The sequence below is a fragment of the Miscanthus floridulus genome, chromosome 10 (assembly GCF_019320115.1).
Source record: "Miscanthus floridulus cultivar M001 chromosome 10, ASM1932011v1, whole genome shotgun sequence".
Taxonomy (NCBI): Eukaryota; Viridiplantae; Streptophyta; class Magnoliopsida; order Poales; family Poaceae; genus Miscanthus; species Miscanthus floridulus.
Window position 1 is genome coordinate 123,050,721 of NC_089589.1, and position 14,864 is coordinate 123,065,584.

Genomic DNA, 14,864 nt, shown 5'->3' on the forward strand with positions numbered 1-14,864 from the left:
CCATCGAAACACTGGTATATAAAAGAAATGTGGTTTCTGAGATTACTTTGTTACAAACCCTAGAGTTTGGTGAGGATTGTTGGATATATTATGGGCTTGGCCCGTATAATATTTAATAAATCAAATAAAACTCTATGGTACGTAACATTAAGCGTCGTATGGTTTAACACCGTATGGGATTTTGACTGAACGTTTATTTAGCTTATATGGTTGGAAATTATCCATCTTAATTGAGAAGCTGAGAAAAGGACAAAGGGGTGCCGCGCGCCGGGCTGGGCCGGGCCGTGGCGAGGCAGGTTGAGCATGGCTAGGTTTTGCCACTTAATCCACATAATCACGAGAGTTTCTCTCCTTGATAGTGAAGGCGAACTGATTGCACCAGTTACCGTCTCTTCCGCTCTCTGTCTCCTCGGATTCTCCGCTGCCTTTCTTCCTTCCCGTCGCAGTCATAAATCCATAGTCCTTCGTCAGTTCAAAAACTCCGCTTCGCTTTTGAGAGAGACCACATCTCAGCAGTCCTCTAGCTTCCCCGTCCCGTACCTCTGTGCGCACGGAGAAGCAGGAGAGCAGGTTTCTCCGGAACCCTCGTCCGCTTGCGAACCTTGCACGGGGTGTGCGGCGATTAGGTTTTTGGGGAGCGATTCCGTGACTGCTCGTTCGACATCGTCTTCCTCGCGGAACCCGTCTTCTTCCTGGTGATCACTCGCGGAACCCGTATTCTTCCTGGTGATCCGTTCGTGGGACTACACTGCGAACACCGTCCTGCATCGATTGTGGTCCATGACTTCGAGCAACGCAATATGTCGACTAGTGCGAATGGAGCCTCTGATGCCCTCGGCATGGGACCCTCCGCTGGGTACAATCTTATCTCTATGACTGTCGTACTTTGCGTTCTTACTGTATCCATATGTATGTCATGTCTGCATACTGTAGCGTTCGTTAAAGATATACATATGCACATATATACCATCACGAACCTGCTGATATTATATTTCTGGATTAAATTGACCATGAAAATGCCTAATTATCTAACAGTCATTACGAGTTGTGATTTATGAGTGCTTAACTATATTATAGCAATGGTCGAGTTTGAGTTTCGCCCTCTAGTTCTCGGAAAACCGATCAAGATCGGGACTCTGCTTACTACTATTAGGACTAACACGCCACATCATATATATGGACACGGGGGAGACGAGCTTCGGCTCGACTGGCCAGGAGGTGAGGCTTAAGGCCTCTGCCTGCCGACCGGAGTTCAAGGCCCGCTGTGGGTAGAATTTCCGGTACCCACAAAAAAAAATCCCCTCGTCTGTCTCGACTTTCCCAAAGCACAGGCAACGGACCGGCCCACTCACAGGGTAACGGGCCCCTGTGTAAGGGCGGGACACGGTGTTCGGGGGTTTTCTCGGCCTGCGTGAGAAGGTCTTCTTCCTTAAGCACAAAGTTGCGGGGGCTGTCTGCCCACCGTAGGCCGAGTTTTTTTTTTTTTTTTTTTATATATGGACACGATATCGGTTTGCGTTTTGGTGGCAAGTTGCCAGAGTGACAGTTGGCCCTGGTTGTGTGGTTGCACCGTAGCTTGTACTCCGACGATCCTATACCAGTGCTGCTGGAGATCCCTCATATCTTGCGACCAATGTGCTACACGCCGGCCTGCTGCGTGCCATATATACCTGCCTAAGTTTGCGTTGCCCACATCACACGAATGATATGATGTACCGTCACGTACATACCATATACCCTACAGATAGATATATACGAATGATGTAGACTAGAGTCCAACGGGACCTTGAAGAGCAGCACGACTTCTCATCGGGGCTAACGTTTGTGCAACTAGGAAGTAGAAACTGATCATGCTTTGCCGTGAGCGGTATCCAGGTTTTGAAGTTTGTGTGCACCCCATATAGTTCCCGGTAGAGACATGACGTGGACTGGTGATAAGTATTAGCTGGACACATCATCATGATAATCCGTGCTGAATTTGAATTTGATGATTGCTTATATACATCTTCTGTTTCGAAAAAAATCTAAAAAAAGGTGCCTAGTAGGAAAATTGAGATCGCCAACGCGCTGTGACCGTGAGCCCGGCCTATAAACACTTCCATCAATCAGGCCCACGCAGCAAGCGAAGCCCAGATTGGGCCTGCGATTAACATTTTCCTTTTCTTCCTCTGTCTCTTTTTCGAGCTCTCTCGCGGCGCGCAGTCACTGACTCCGCCGGCGAGGCGAGGGACCAAAACCCTAGCTGAACCCTCGCGACCATGGAGGTGGACCCCTCGCCGTCGCCGAGCTACTTCGACCCGGAGTCCTCCGGCCGCCGGGAGGAGTACCGCCGTTACAGGTCAGGCGCTCGCTCCCTCTCCTACCCCCGCTCCTTCATTCGCGTTCCCAAATGCTGCGCTGCCGAATAGATGACGCAGGTGTGGCGGCTTAGTTTAGTTGTGATTGGCGACGTTTGAGGTTCGAATGGGTGGGAGGGATTGGGGAGATTGGTTGATTTGTGCGATGGTCTTGGCTAGATGTGTTCTCGGGGCTGCGCGTACCAATTGGAGCTTCCATGGGTTCATTGGTGATAAAGTGTGTCAGTTCGTTGAGACCCCGAGTACGAATGCCCAGTCACCTCGGCAGCATTTTGGAACCTCCAATTGCTTGGAAAGCATATTAAGCCCAACATTTTGTTGCATAGAAATCAGAACATGTTACAAGTGTTCCCAATGCACAGATGAGACTTTGTGTGATTTGGGAGTGCCTGAATGGCACAACCGCACAAGCCAATCTCTGCTGCCTCTCGATGCTCAGACTGGCTTATTGTGTTCTAGTGCAGGACAAATTCTGTACTTACTGTGGCTCATTGAGCCTATGTTTTCAGCTAGTTTTCTTTGTATATGGCCGAAATGGTTTAGGCAGCTAATTTTACCACAGGAGAGTTATATGAAACCCTATGTATGTGATATGTGCGGACATTCTAGTTCTTTTTTTTTTAATCTGCCAGTGGTTGCTAATTATGTGTTTCGCTTTGCAATTTACAGAAAGAGATTGTCTTCTTCAAATGTCTCTCCTCTGCTGGGAAGCTCACTCTCCAAGTCCTCTGGACCAAGGCTGTTATACGATGGAGAAAGCATCCCGAGGCGGCCTAATGCTGGTTTACTCCTTGAAGACATAAAGCAGGAGGCTGCCGATTATTCCAATATAGAAAGCTTGGATGGATCGAGACTGTACAGTTCAGCGAAAAGGACATCTCTTGATGGCGGTTCTGCATCAGACGCGGCTTACAGTTTGGGCAGGCAAGCGGTGAGGCAGACGCTGAAACCAGTCAAACTGGAGGACGACATATATGTGCCACATGAAGGAGAAACGTCTTTTACAATGTTTGCAACTCTCCTCGATTCTGCGAACCAAGGTTAGAAGAGTACAGTGGTCTGGTTACTGACCTGCTTGTAGGAGTAGTCACTATGGCACGTGCTATTGTTTTTTTCCCTTGTTTTTGGGACGATTTCTTTTGTTAAGGTTGCTTTCTGTTCCAAAGCTTTGTTTGTATGTTGTTTTATGTTTATTGTCAATTAATGTGCTTATAATCAGTGTTATTGTTTTCCTTTTTGTTTTATTTGATTTTAACCAATAATGAATACTTAATCAAACTTGTTCTTCTGAAATAAATCACACATATTTTCAAGTAGCAAAATATAGCAGTTTATTACTGGGTGGCTGTGAATTCTATCCTCAATTTTCTGATCTTCTCCATTCATCTTCAGCGTTGTAGCACATGTGTGACCAGCTGTTATTTACCAGATGATTAATGGAAGCACCAGAAATCTCCATCCTTATTTATACAGTGACTGGCAATCTGAATTTAGGGAGTGTGTAGGTTTTAGCTATGTTCTTGAGTTGCATGACATAAAGCAACACCCTTTACTTCCTTTCCATTTTCCAGTTCATTGCTGATTAGATTTTTAACGACTTAGTTGTGTTATTTAATGTCTCTTTTCTGTTTCAGGTTTGATGCCCTTCCCAGATGTAATTCAACAATTCGAGAGGACATGTCGAAATGCTTCCGAGTCAATCAGGTTGTCATTGCAAACTTCATTTCAGCTGTTAGATTTTAGTATTTTACTTCTCCGAAACTCTTAGAAGTGACACTTTGCCTGTTAAAATTTAACTGTTACTTTGTCAAATTGCTGATTAGATTTTTAAGGACTTAGTTTGCCATTCATTTCTTCACAGCTAAGTTATCACTGACTGAATGTAGTTCTTTTCCCTATTTGTTTCAACTAAAGCACAAGGCTGCTAACGTCAACTGATGAGATGCCTGTATTATAGCTTATATACTAACTTTGGGATATCTGTGTGACACTCTTAAATTTTCAGATCTGCTGCCACTGGAAAGCTTCGGATGGTGGACAATAAACTTATGCAGCAAAAGGCACAACTTTTACTGGACGAAGCTGCTTCCTGGTCACTTCTTTGGCACCTCTATGGCAAAGGTAATAGTTCCAATATTTGGATACTTATAAACAGATCATTCTTTCTATGATTTTCATTAGCAGTACCATAAACTATAAATGAGTACTTCTGGAGTAACTATTGTATTTTCTTGACTATTTGATCTGCTTCATGACAGGACATGAGGAGCTTTCTGGAGAGCTGTTGGTGGTAAGACATATTAAGTTATAGCTACCAATGGATTCAAGTCCTTTTTTTTTCTCCTTTGAATTATTGTCCTCTGATATGTATATTCACCTAAGTTTTGAGATGTACTTGTAAACAGCCGCCAATTACATCCCATCAGGAGGCTTGCCGCTTTGTTGCAGCAGACCTTACAGCACAACTGTGTCTACGGATCATACTTTGGCTTGAAGGTCTTGCTTCTGAAGCTCTTGATTTGGAGAAGAAGGTAAGGTATTTTTTAATGACTATTATCATTTATTTTGTGGGAATTCTGTAGTGTCATGTGATTGACATGGAATGGAGCAACCTTCCACTAATATACTCCCTCGGTCCCAAATACTTGATGTTTTAGGATCTTTATAGAACAGATTAGTGCTCAATAGAAATTACACATGTACCCTTATTTATTGAAGGTGATCCACACTAAACAAGGAATAAGCCGCTAATTAAAAGAATGCGTGGAGGCATTCAGGCTGCAATCTCAGGCTGATATGGGTCCAACCTACAAGCTGTTTGGTTCCGCCACTTTTGCCCGTTATCCATTTACAGCGTGAACCGATAGCGTTGATTTATGTTTGGTTAGACCAGCCCGTATCTGTTACCAGCGGCATCTGATACGGCTTTATACAACCTCGATACCTCTCCAAAACCAGCGTTATCCATTCCCTTCCCGTCCACTCGATCGTCCCTAGATAGCGCGAGGCGTTGCGACTTCCGCCGCCGCCGCTTATCGTAATCGCGAGCTCCAGTGTCTACCGTCACTCGATCGTCTCTCGTGCGAGGCGTTCGATTCGCGAATCGCAGTCTCCGGTGTCCGCCGCCGCCGCTTCTTGTAATCGCGAACTCCGATGTCCGCCGCCACCGCTTCTTGTTCAGCACCTCACGACTTCACGGCTCTGGTATCTCCGCCGCCGCCGCCGCTCCACAGTCCGCGTCGGCGCGATGTCATTGCTGCCTTTGCTGGCTTGTTGCTCCCTGCTTCCTCTTGGACTACCCGATTACATGAGCTCACCAAACAAATTCCGTTAACCATTAGCCATAACAGATCACAGCAGTATCGGATTCCATTGGCGTTCCCATTCCCACAACATGAACCAAACACCACCCTAGTGTCTAAAAGCTAAAAATAAAGTTTTCTGGGACAGAGGGAGTAATTTTTAGGATTTCCATGACAAGTGAGTAAAGATATTAGTAATCTGTAATTCTATATTTACACGTATGGTAGAGTCTTACCGCCTGTGACCGGAAGGTCCCGGGTTCGAGTCGCGGTCTCCTCGCATTGCACAGGCGAGGGTAAGGCTTGCCGCTAACACCCTTCCCCAGACCCCGCACAGAGCGGGAGCTCTCTGCACTGGATACGCCCACACGTATGGTAGTGTCTACAGCATAACTATGACATATCCATGGCTCATTCATTAAGATTTGTCCAGATCTTCTTGATTCAGTTATTTCTTTACCCTTTGGACTGTTTTCTGTTGGTATTAGTCATAGGACAAACTATAGAGTAGCTGATCGAGTTATATGTGTGAGCAAATTAATAAGATGACATCCTGCTTATTCACTCATGTAGGTGAGAGGACATCATGTTGGTTCATACCTACCAAGTTCTGGTGTTTGGCACCGTACACAGAGGTACCTAAAAAGAAATAATAATGATTCTACTATAGTGAAGCATGTGGATTTTGATGCTCCAACTCGTGAAGGAGCCCAACTTCTTCCTGATGACAAGGTAGGCTTTTATGGTGCATATAATCTTTTATGCTGATGCTGGAAATATGCATTGCAGTTGGTTTCATTTGACCTTTCTGGGACCGTTCTTTCACTTATGTGAACTAGTCAATTTTCATGTTCCTATCCCTTGTTTTTCCTGGATGATCTTTCCTTTTTAAATTTATTTCTTCAATGAACTAAAGGAAACAAATTGACTAACGTCACTATATACAAAACAATGCTTATCTTCTGAAATCTTTTTCATTTAGTGCCTCAATTATAGTAATACCAAATTTCCTTTTGTTTGTCTATAAGCAGAAGCAAGATGAATTGCTTCTAGAAGATATATGGACTCTTTTAAGAGCAGGAAGATTAGAAGAGGCATCTGAGTTGTGCCGTTCTGCTGGCCAGGTAGATCAGTCAGGGTAGATTGTGTTATTCTTATTATCATCTCTATTATTTTCTGATGCTGACTATTGAGTATACTTTCAGGCATGGAGAGCAGCCACTCTTTGTCCTTTTGGTGGCATAGATATGTTCCCTTCCCTGGATGCATTGCACAAGAATGGAAAGTACAGAACACTACAAGCCATTGAATTAGAAAGTGGTGTTGGGCGGCAGTGGCATCTTTGGAAATGGGCATCGTATTGTGCTTCAGAGGTGAACTCTACTCTCGCTGTAGAGTATGCCTCTTTCTGTGTTTTTAGTAGTTCTGTACTTATTGAACAACTGGTCTGTTTCATTCTTTATGTTTGCTGCTTCTCTACATGCACTCTGAATTGATAGTATTCTTTCAGAAAATTGCTGAGCAAGATGGAGGCCGTTATGAGATGGCTGTATATGCTTTACAGTGCAGTAACTTAAAGCGTGTCTTACCAATCTGTACTGACTGGGAGGTATTTTGTAGATTTGATTTTATTCTTTCCAGGTAGGCTTCGACTGCTGGTTTGTGATGCACCTTTTGTCATTCCCTTTCCTAGTCAGCTTGTTGGGCAATGGCAAGATCCTGGCTAGATGTTCAAGTGGATCTAGAATTATCTCAGTACCAAACAAGTAGACCAAATGAAAAGCAGCTTGATGATGACATGAATGGAGCCCAAAGTTCAGTTGGTCCAGAAAGTTGGCCATACCATGTTCTTGATCAGCAACCTCGTGATTTAACTTCTCTTCTGCAGAAACTCCACTCAAGGTATTAAATATTTAGTGCTTCCTATGATCCTTTCCATTTTCTAATTACTTATACTATTGTTCACTCATGTGATGCAGTGACCTTGTTCATGAAACTGTGTCTCGAGCATGCCGGGAGCAGCATCGACAAATTCAGGTAATTTTTGTTTCCAAGGATGAACTGCTGAAGGACAACCTCTGTTCTGTGCATCACGCATTTTGTCTATGTTCTTTTCTAATGGTATTTACTGAACTGAGTAAATTGCTCTACATGATAGCATTGGAATTGGGCTAATTTTTATGATATATGCTAGTTTTTGTTTTACATTAACCAAGGCCCTTCTAGTAAAACACCTGTGCATGTGTGTGGATCCAAAGTTCCAAGCATATGAACATGTCTTTGTTACCTGTTTTCCATGTTGGAGAGTTGTAGGATGCAATTCTTTTCTAACTCAGTAACTTTATGATTTTTTTTGTTGACCCATGTTAACTGGAAGGCACATATGATTAATGTGCTAAAAAACACACTTCATTGAAAGTCCCCTCGAATTAAAATTGATAGATCATTACCCATTTGGAACTGCGATCCTGTCACACCCAATTTTAAGGATAAAATGGGATGCATAATCTTATGTGCGCCCAGAGATCAATCACACACATAAGCCGAAGTATCATCACAAGTGTTTATTACATCACGAATAATATCACATAGTCTTCACATAACTACAGCGGAAATATAAAGATAACTCTCTCGCGGAAGCTCTATAGCACAAGGATGTCAACTGGTTGACCACAAGACTAGTAATCCTCAGGGAAGTCGTCATCACCATGGCAATCTGTTACCCATCCGGGATTTTTATCTAAATAATGAAAATAAACAAGCGTAAGTACATCTCGTACTCAACAAGTGTAACATGGGGTTCATGAGGCTCAAAGGCTTGACACAGGTTTAACAACATTTAACTTTTAGTTGTCACAATTTTAGTATAAGAGTAGCAACAAGTTGTCATAATCCCAAAGTAAACACATGATCAATGCAAACATGATTAATGAATAGCATAAACAAGTAATTAATAGTGATCATCTATTCCATAAGGGTTCCAAGGCCGATCGTGACCGTGAGCACGGCTGATATACCAGTTTTACACTCTGCAGAGGTTGTACACTTTTACTGTGAGTCGTGATTACCTATACGCCCGGGTTTATAACTCCCAAAACACTTACAAGGTGAGCAGACAGGGTACATTATGAAGCCTTTCAAAGATTCGTCTAACAAGTTAGGACCGCTAGGTTTCCAATTGGCAAACAGATGTAGAGCTCCCCTTCTAAATGGCACACTCCGCGTAGGCTATACACATAAAGACAGAGGTAGCACTATACCCGATTCGTCAAGCCCCTCTTGCGCCATAAAGGTAACCACTAACAAGCTAGAAAATGTCCTTGTACTGAGCTAAAGCCAGAGCCATGTGGCCCTCACAGTTGTACTGTAAGTCCCGGATGATCACATAGAGATAAGTCCTTAGGGAGAGGAATTTGAAGCATTTAGAAAGTAGCTAAATACTCCAGCCCCCTTTTTCTAAGTTGCTAAAAAGTCATGTTTTAATGTTTATTGCATATACCATTAGTCAAGTTACAAGATCATGGTTTAGTTGAGCACTAGCAAAGGCTACCCAATGCATATCCTATAGGTGACAATGTATAAGTCCAATTCTAGGAAATCCTTAAATATAGGTGACAATGTATAAGTCCAATTCTAGGAAATCCTTAAATATAACAAGGAGACATGCACATGAATTAAGTGTATTAAGGTTAATAGGAAAAATGATGATCCCATGCTATACTTGCCTTGATCAAAGTGTTCCTGCTGATCCTGCTCGTCAAAGTAGTACTCTTGATCACCCATGAATTGCTCACCGTCTATATTCGATCATCACAACAACATACAAGCATCAAGAAGCAATCATGCATAGCAAACAAAGGCTATAGATTAGAACAGTACACCAACAGCATAAAATCAAGATGAAAAGTTTGTAAAACGGATCTACGTCTCGCTATGAACACGCAGACGCGAAGATCACGTAAATCGGAGCTATAACGAAGAAGTTATGAATTAAACAAGATTTCCTTTAATAAAATAATAAATTAAATCTAACCTCGAATTTCAAAAGTTGAAAACATGTCTAACAGTAGGATGAACATGTAGATTACTCAATTACGAATCTAATGCAACTTGAACGGACCAAAACAGAGTTAAAACGAAAAAGTTATGGCTAAAACAAGATCAGTGGAAAATCTGTAAATAAAGAAAACGTATTTTGAATCTAACAGAGGGAAACTATGCTTTCAGAAAGAGAAAACGTATTTTGAAGTATACGTTGTAGACTGCGGGTTAGATTACTGGAAAAGGGAGGGGCTCTTGCAAAACAACCAGCGAAATGGTATGATGAAATCTGATCCGTTGGATCTAATCTGGACGGTCCAGATTAGAAGAGGGAGGGGAAGGCGTTGCCCGCGGCGAGCTGGGCGGCGGCGCTGTGGTCTCTGGGAGCGGCAGCGGCTTGCTCTCGGGCTAGATAGGGAGGCGGCGCGGGCGTAGGGCGCTATTTAAGGGGTAGGGCAGCGTGGGGCGCACGCCAATCGGGCGGGAAGCGAGGCGGATGCGGACTCCCGGCGGAGCAGAGTCCTACTCGGACACGAACGGGAGGAGGAAGACGCGGCTGACACGCGGGCCCAGTGTGTCAGCGACTCCAGGCACGGGGCTGACTCGGCAGAGAGGTAGAAGGAGAAAAGGGGCAGCGCCTCCGCGCAGCTTCGGCTGGGCCGCTTGCTAGGCCGACCGGCCAAGCGGGCCGCGCGTAGCGCACTGGGCTGTGGGGAGAGAGGAGGTGGAAGCTGGGCTGCGAGGGAGAGAGAGGTAAAAAATTCATCTTCTTTTCCTTAAACACATTTTCAAAACCAAATTCAAATTCTTTTGCAGTTTTGATCAAACCCAATCATCACAAAAATAAATATGCAGCATCATGTATGCACAAACATATTGCTAGACGTTATAGTTGATTTTAATTTAACAAAAGTTATTATTTTTCTAAGTTTACATGCTCACAAAATGCATAATTAAATCAAATTCACCTATTTTAAAATGATGCAAATTTTAGGGTGTTACAGATCCCCTAATTGTCTAATTGCAGATGAATCTCATGAGTGGACATATATCTCATCTTCTTGACCTTCTATGGTCATGGTTATCATCTGCTGAAGAGAACCATAATAATACTGCAAGGTAAAGTCTGTGATTTTGTATGTGATAATCTTCAAATACTTAAATCCGTTTATCATATCACTTTTCAATAACTTCTGTGTTCATCTAGGCCCCTTGATGACCCTGAGATGATACGCTTCGGGGCACATATTGTTCTTGTGCTGAGGCACCTTTTCAGTGATGAAATGGACGATGAGTTGGATGAAAAACTGGTTACTGTTGGTGATCTCATCATCAACATGTAAGTATTATTTATGAAGAACTAATCTTGCATTGCCGTTGAGCCCCAACTTTTCAATTTTCGCCTTTTGGGGCTTAATCAATTACTATTACTGGTCCTTAATATCCATTTGGGTGATTTTAAGTTTCAATTGTATGGTACTATAGCATAACAATTTCCACAATACAGTTACATAAGTAGCATGCATCGTTTCCATCAAATTTATCAAGGGCTTGATCCTTTATTTCTAGTATTATTATTTTATCTAAACTAAGCATTGCTGTTTTAATTTTGTTGATCTTACATTCTCACCTTAGTCCAGATGCTGTGTATGCCTTCTTGATGTGTCTTATTTATCATCATAAATGAAAATTTAATGACTCCAGGTACGTGAGGTATTTGTTCTTAGAAGATCAAGAAGAGTTGGTTGGAGTATATGCCTCTCAGCTTCAACATGACCTTTGCATTAATTTGTTTGTGGAAATGATGGAACTAAGGTTAAATAGCAGGTATTATTATCATATGCTTATCTAAGTAATTGTCTGCTGTTGTGAGTATCTTGGTATATCAGCTTTATTTTCGGTTGTCCATTGTTTTTCATAATAATGGACACAGGTTATATCAGTGTATTTTTGGTTGTTCGATCTTGCCTGTCCTTTGGTTGTTGCCTTGTTGGCAAATCAAAGTGGCAGCACGCAATACAGATTAAAGACTGGAGCTAATTCAGTAACTTTAAATGAATTCAATGTACATGCTCACACTTCTTTTTCTCGCAACAGTTTGCATACTATGTACAAGCTCTTCCTTTCTGCTGTGGAATATCTGCCATTCTCATCTGATGATGCATCCAAGGCTTGTTTTGAAGAGATCATTGAAAGGTTTGTTGATCCTGTGAATATGTTGCATAAAATTCACCGAGTTTCAGACTTTTTGTTTGTGTTTGTCGATATATTCTTAGAAGTTTTGAAATTTAATGAAGGGTGCTTTCAAGATCTCGACAAACAAAACCCAGTAAGTATGATGAGGATTTCTCTGATGTTGCGCATCAACATCACCTGCAATCACTTCAAAAGGCAATGGTTATTCAGTGGCTTTGCTTCACGCCACCATCCTCGATTCCAGACTTTCAAATGATCACTGGGAAGCTTCTGATACGGGCATTGATGCATAGGTAATTAGTTCTCTAATTTGTTCTTGTTCAAGAGAAACATGGATTCATATTTTTTTCATGCCATCACTATATTTATCGTTGCAAATTTATATGTGGGTTTTATTTCCTTTTTCCCAAAAAGACATTATCATGAAACTTATATATTATTTCTTTATCAATCAGCAATATACTGTTCAGGGAGTTTTCCCTGATATCAATGAGGAGAGTCCCTGAGCTACCAGCAGGGCCACACAAGTTGCTTGCCATTTTAGCTGAACCGTTAAAGCAAAAAGAAAATTTAATTTCACTGGAAGATCCGGAGGTATCTGATAACTTAATGGAGTTTGAAGATTGGGTATGGTCTCTGTTGTTAATACCGATGTGCATCTTCTCTTTATGCAAATAATATTGTTATTTTTATGTAATGAATCTAATAAGTATTCTTAACCAAGTGTTGCTTTTGTATGGCCAAACAGCATGAATATTACTCCCTGGATGCGACTTACCGCAGTTGGCTTAAAATTGAGATGAAGAATGCCGCTGTTTCTCCTGAGATGCTTTCGGCAGAGGAAAAGGATCAAGCTGTTGCTGCAGCTAAAGAAACACTGGACTTGGCATTCTTGTTACTACGCAGTAAGACATAAATGGTTTTATATGATGCACCGGTGTGAAAATATGCTTCTCACTGCTGCAAAAATTTCGATTGTATATGTAAGCATTCGACTTTGTTTTCCTTGTTTTTGATGTTCTTGTCCGTTGCAATCAGGGGATGAAAGACCATGGTTGTATGCTGTTGAGAGCAGTCCATTTGAATCCTCAGAGGTTATTTTCCTTGAGCTGCATGCTTCTGCAATGCTCTGCCTACCTTCTGGTGAATGTATGTTACCAGATGCAACATCATGCACAGCTTTGACAAGTGCACTATATTCAACTGTCAGTGAAGATGATGTGCTGCATCGCCAGTTGAAGGTTTGGTCCTTTTGCTCAAAGATTTTTTGCTTCCAAAATAAATTTGTTAAGTCGGGCTCGTTACATGTAAGTCAATCAAAATAGTTATAGTGCCTAGTAAGAACTGTTGACAGCACTTTGACTTCCAACTTCAATATATTTTAGTGGACTTTAGCAAATTTTAAATGTGTATTATCTATTGAGCAAATGAGCAGGTGGATGTCGAGGTCTCTTCTAGAGATCCATGCTGTATTGAAGTTGCTCTTCGCTGCTTAGGAGCAGAAGGTGATGGATATGGGCTTCATGAAACCAATGATGGAGGTCTTCTTGCCGCAATCATGGCTGCTGGCTTTAAAGGTATCTTCACTCTAAAAGGCGACCACTGTTTGAAATATTTTGTGCAGTGGTTTTGAATGATTTGTTATGGCAGGTGAACTCAGTCGATTCCAACCTGGAGTTTCAATGGCAATTTCACGGCTTGATGCTTGGTATTCTGATGGGAGTGGCTCTGTGGAGAGCACTGCTGCTTACATAATTCGAGGGCTGTGTCGGAGATGCTGCCTTCCTGAAACAATTCTAAGATCTATGCAGGTGATCAAGCAAATCATAGTACAAAATACATATAGTTTCTTGCTGTCTCTCTCCAGTGTAGATGATACATTATTTTTTGTTGCTTTTATTTGGCAGGCATGTATCGCACTCTCCGCAGCAGGTGATTCTCTAGATAACTGTGACAAACTAATTGAGTTAGTTGGTTCAGCCGAGTCTGGAATGATGCATTTGTTCAGCCAGCAGCAGTTGCAGGTTACTTCTATGATCTTTCATTTGTTAATGCACCCAGTCCTTATTTTTCCCCCTTGGCACTAACAAAATGACTATTCAATGTTTGTCAGGAATTCTTGATCTTCCAGAGGGAATGTTTCATATGTACAATGGAGCTTGAGGAGGACCAGTTACCTTCTGATGGCTAAGCTTTTTGACGTTCTCAAGTGCGAGTCATCACATTGGTTATTTTGTCTAGTTTTCAGGGAAATTATTAAATTCAGTACATGTGTACATGCAAAAGGAAGAATGTATTATGTACGGCACAATGCTGTGTGTGGTAGCTTCAGGGGATTGGAAGAATCAGTCACCACCTTTTCTGTGTATATTTGAATTTTTTTGACATTCTTCTTTTGCTTATGAATGCAGAATCATTTGCATGCAAATCTTGGGTATTTTTTCACTTGCTAACTGATCCAAGAGTTATGGTCGGCATACTTCTGCATTGTAGCGTCAAGACTGAAGAATCTGCTGTGATGTATTGCCACACCATTTCGAAACTTAAACGGAATGATGAAATTTAGTGTGTATAGGTGTCCTGTAACATTATGCAATGTTTCTCTTTACCGTGGTTCTGCGTGATTGTTCACGAGAATGGAACAGCTGATAACAGCAGCCGAGAATTGGCCCGTTTCAGTCCCCTTGTGTATGTGTACAAGCACAGATACACATTACACATATGTTGGAAAAAATCAATTTAAGATGCAACACGAAATCCAAGATTTTGTTCATGATAAAACAATGTTCTCTGGAGTTTTGGTGAATTTTGGTAAAATCTTCGCCGCCGTGCACACGCTCTCCTTCGGGGAGGCGGGGGCTCAGCGCTTTGTAACCGGCGTCACCACCGCGCTCAACTGCCGCCACCGTGGCGCCCGCTCCGCGTCACGTTCGACGAGTTCGGCTTCCGCGGCGGGGATGATGCCACT

At 42.3% G+C, this 14,864-nt stretch overlaps 1 protein-coding gene across 1 annotated transcript; it reads left to right on the top strand.

The window, feature by feature from the left end:
- The first annotated feature begins 2,144 nt into the window (after positions 1–2,144).
- Positions 2,145–14,621, top strand: LOC136487103 (nuclear pore complex protein NUP107-like). Its single transcript, XM_066484236.1, has 24 exons — positions 2,145–2,338; positions 3,027–3,397; positions 3,992–4,061; positions 4,363–4,478; positions 4,616–4,647; positions 4,763–4,888; positions 6,233–6,391; positions 6,691–6,783; positions 6,865–7,032; positions 7,170–7,268; positions 7,353–7,561; positions 7,639–7,696; positions 10,728–10,819; positions 10,908–11,039; positions 11,405–11,527; positions 11,798–11,896; positions 11,998–12,189; positions 12,352–12,523; positions 12,645–12,801; positions 12,935–13,137; positions 13,332–13,473; positions 13,547–13,707; positions 13,804–13,920; positions 14,010–14,621. Exons 1-24 carry the CDS (start codon positions 2,259–2,261, stop codon positions 14,085–14,087), a joined length of 3,249 nt encoding a protein of 1,082 aa, XP_066340333.1. The 5' UTR covers positions 2,145–2,258; the 3' UTR covers positions 14,088–14,621.
- Positions 14,622–14,864: the final 243 nt, after the last annotated feature.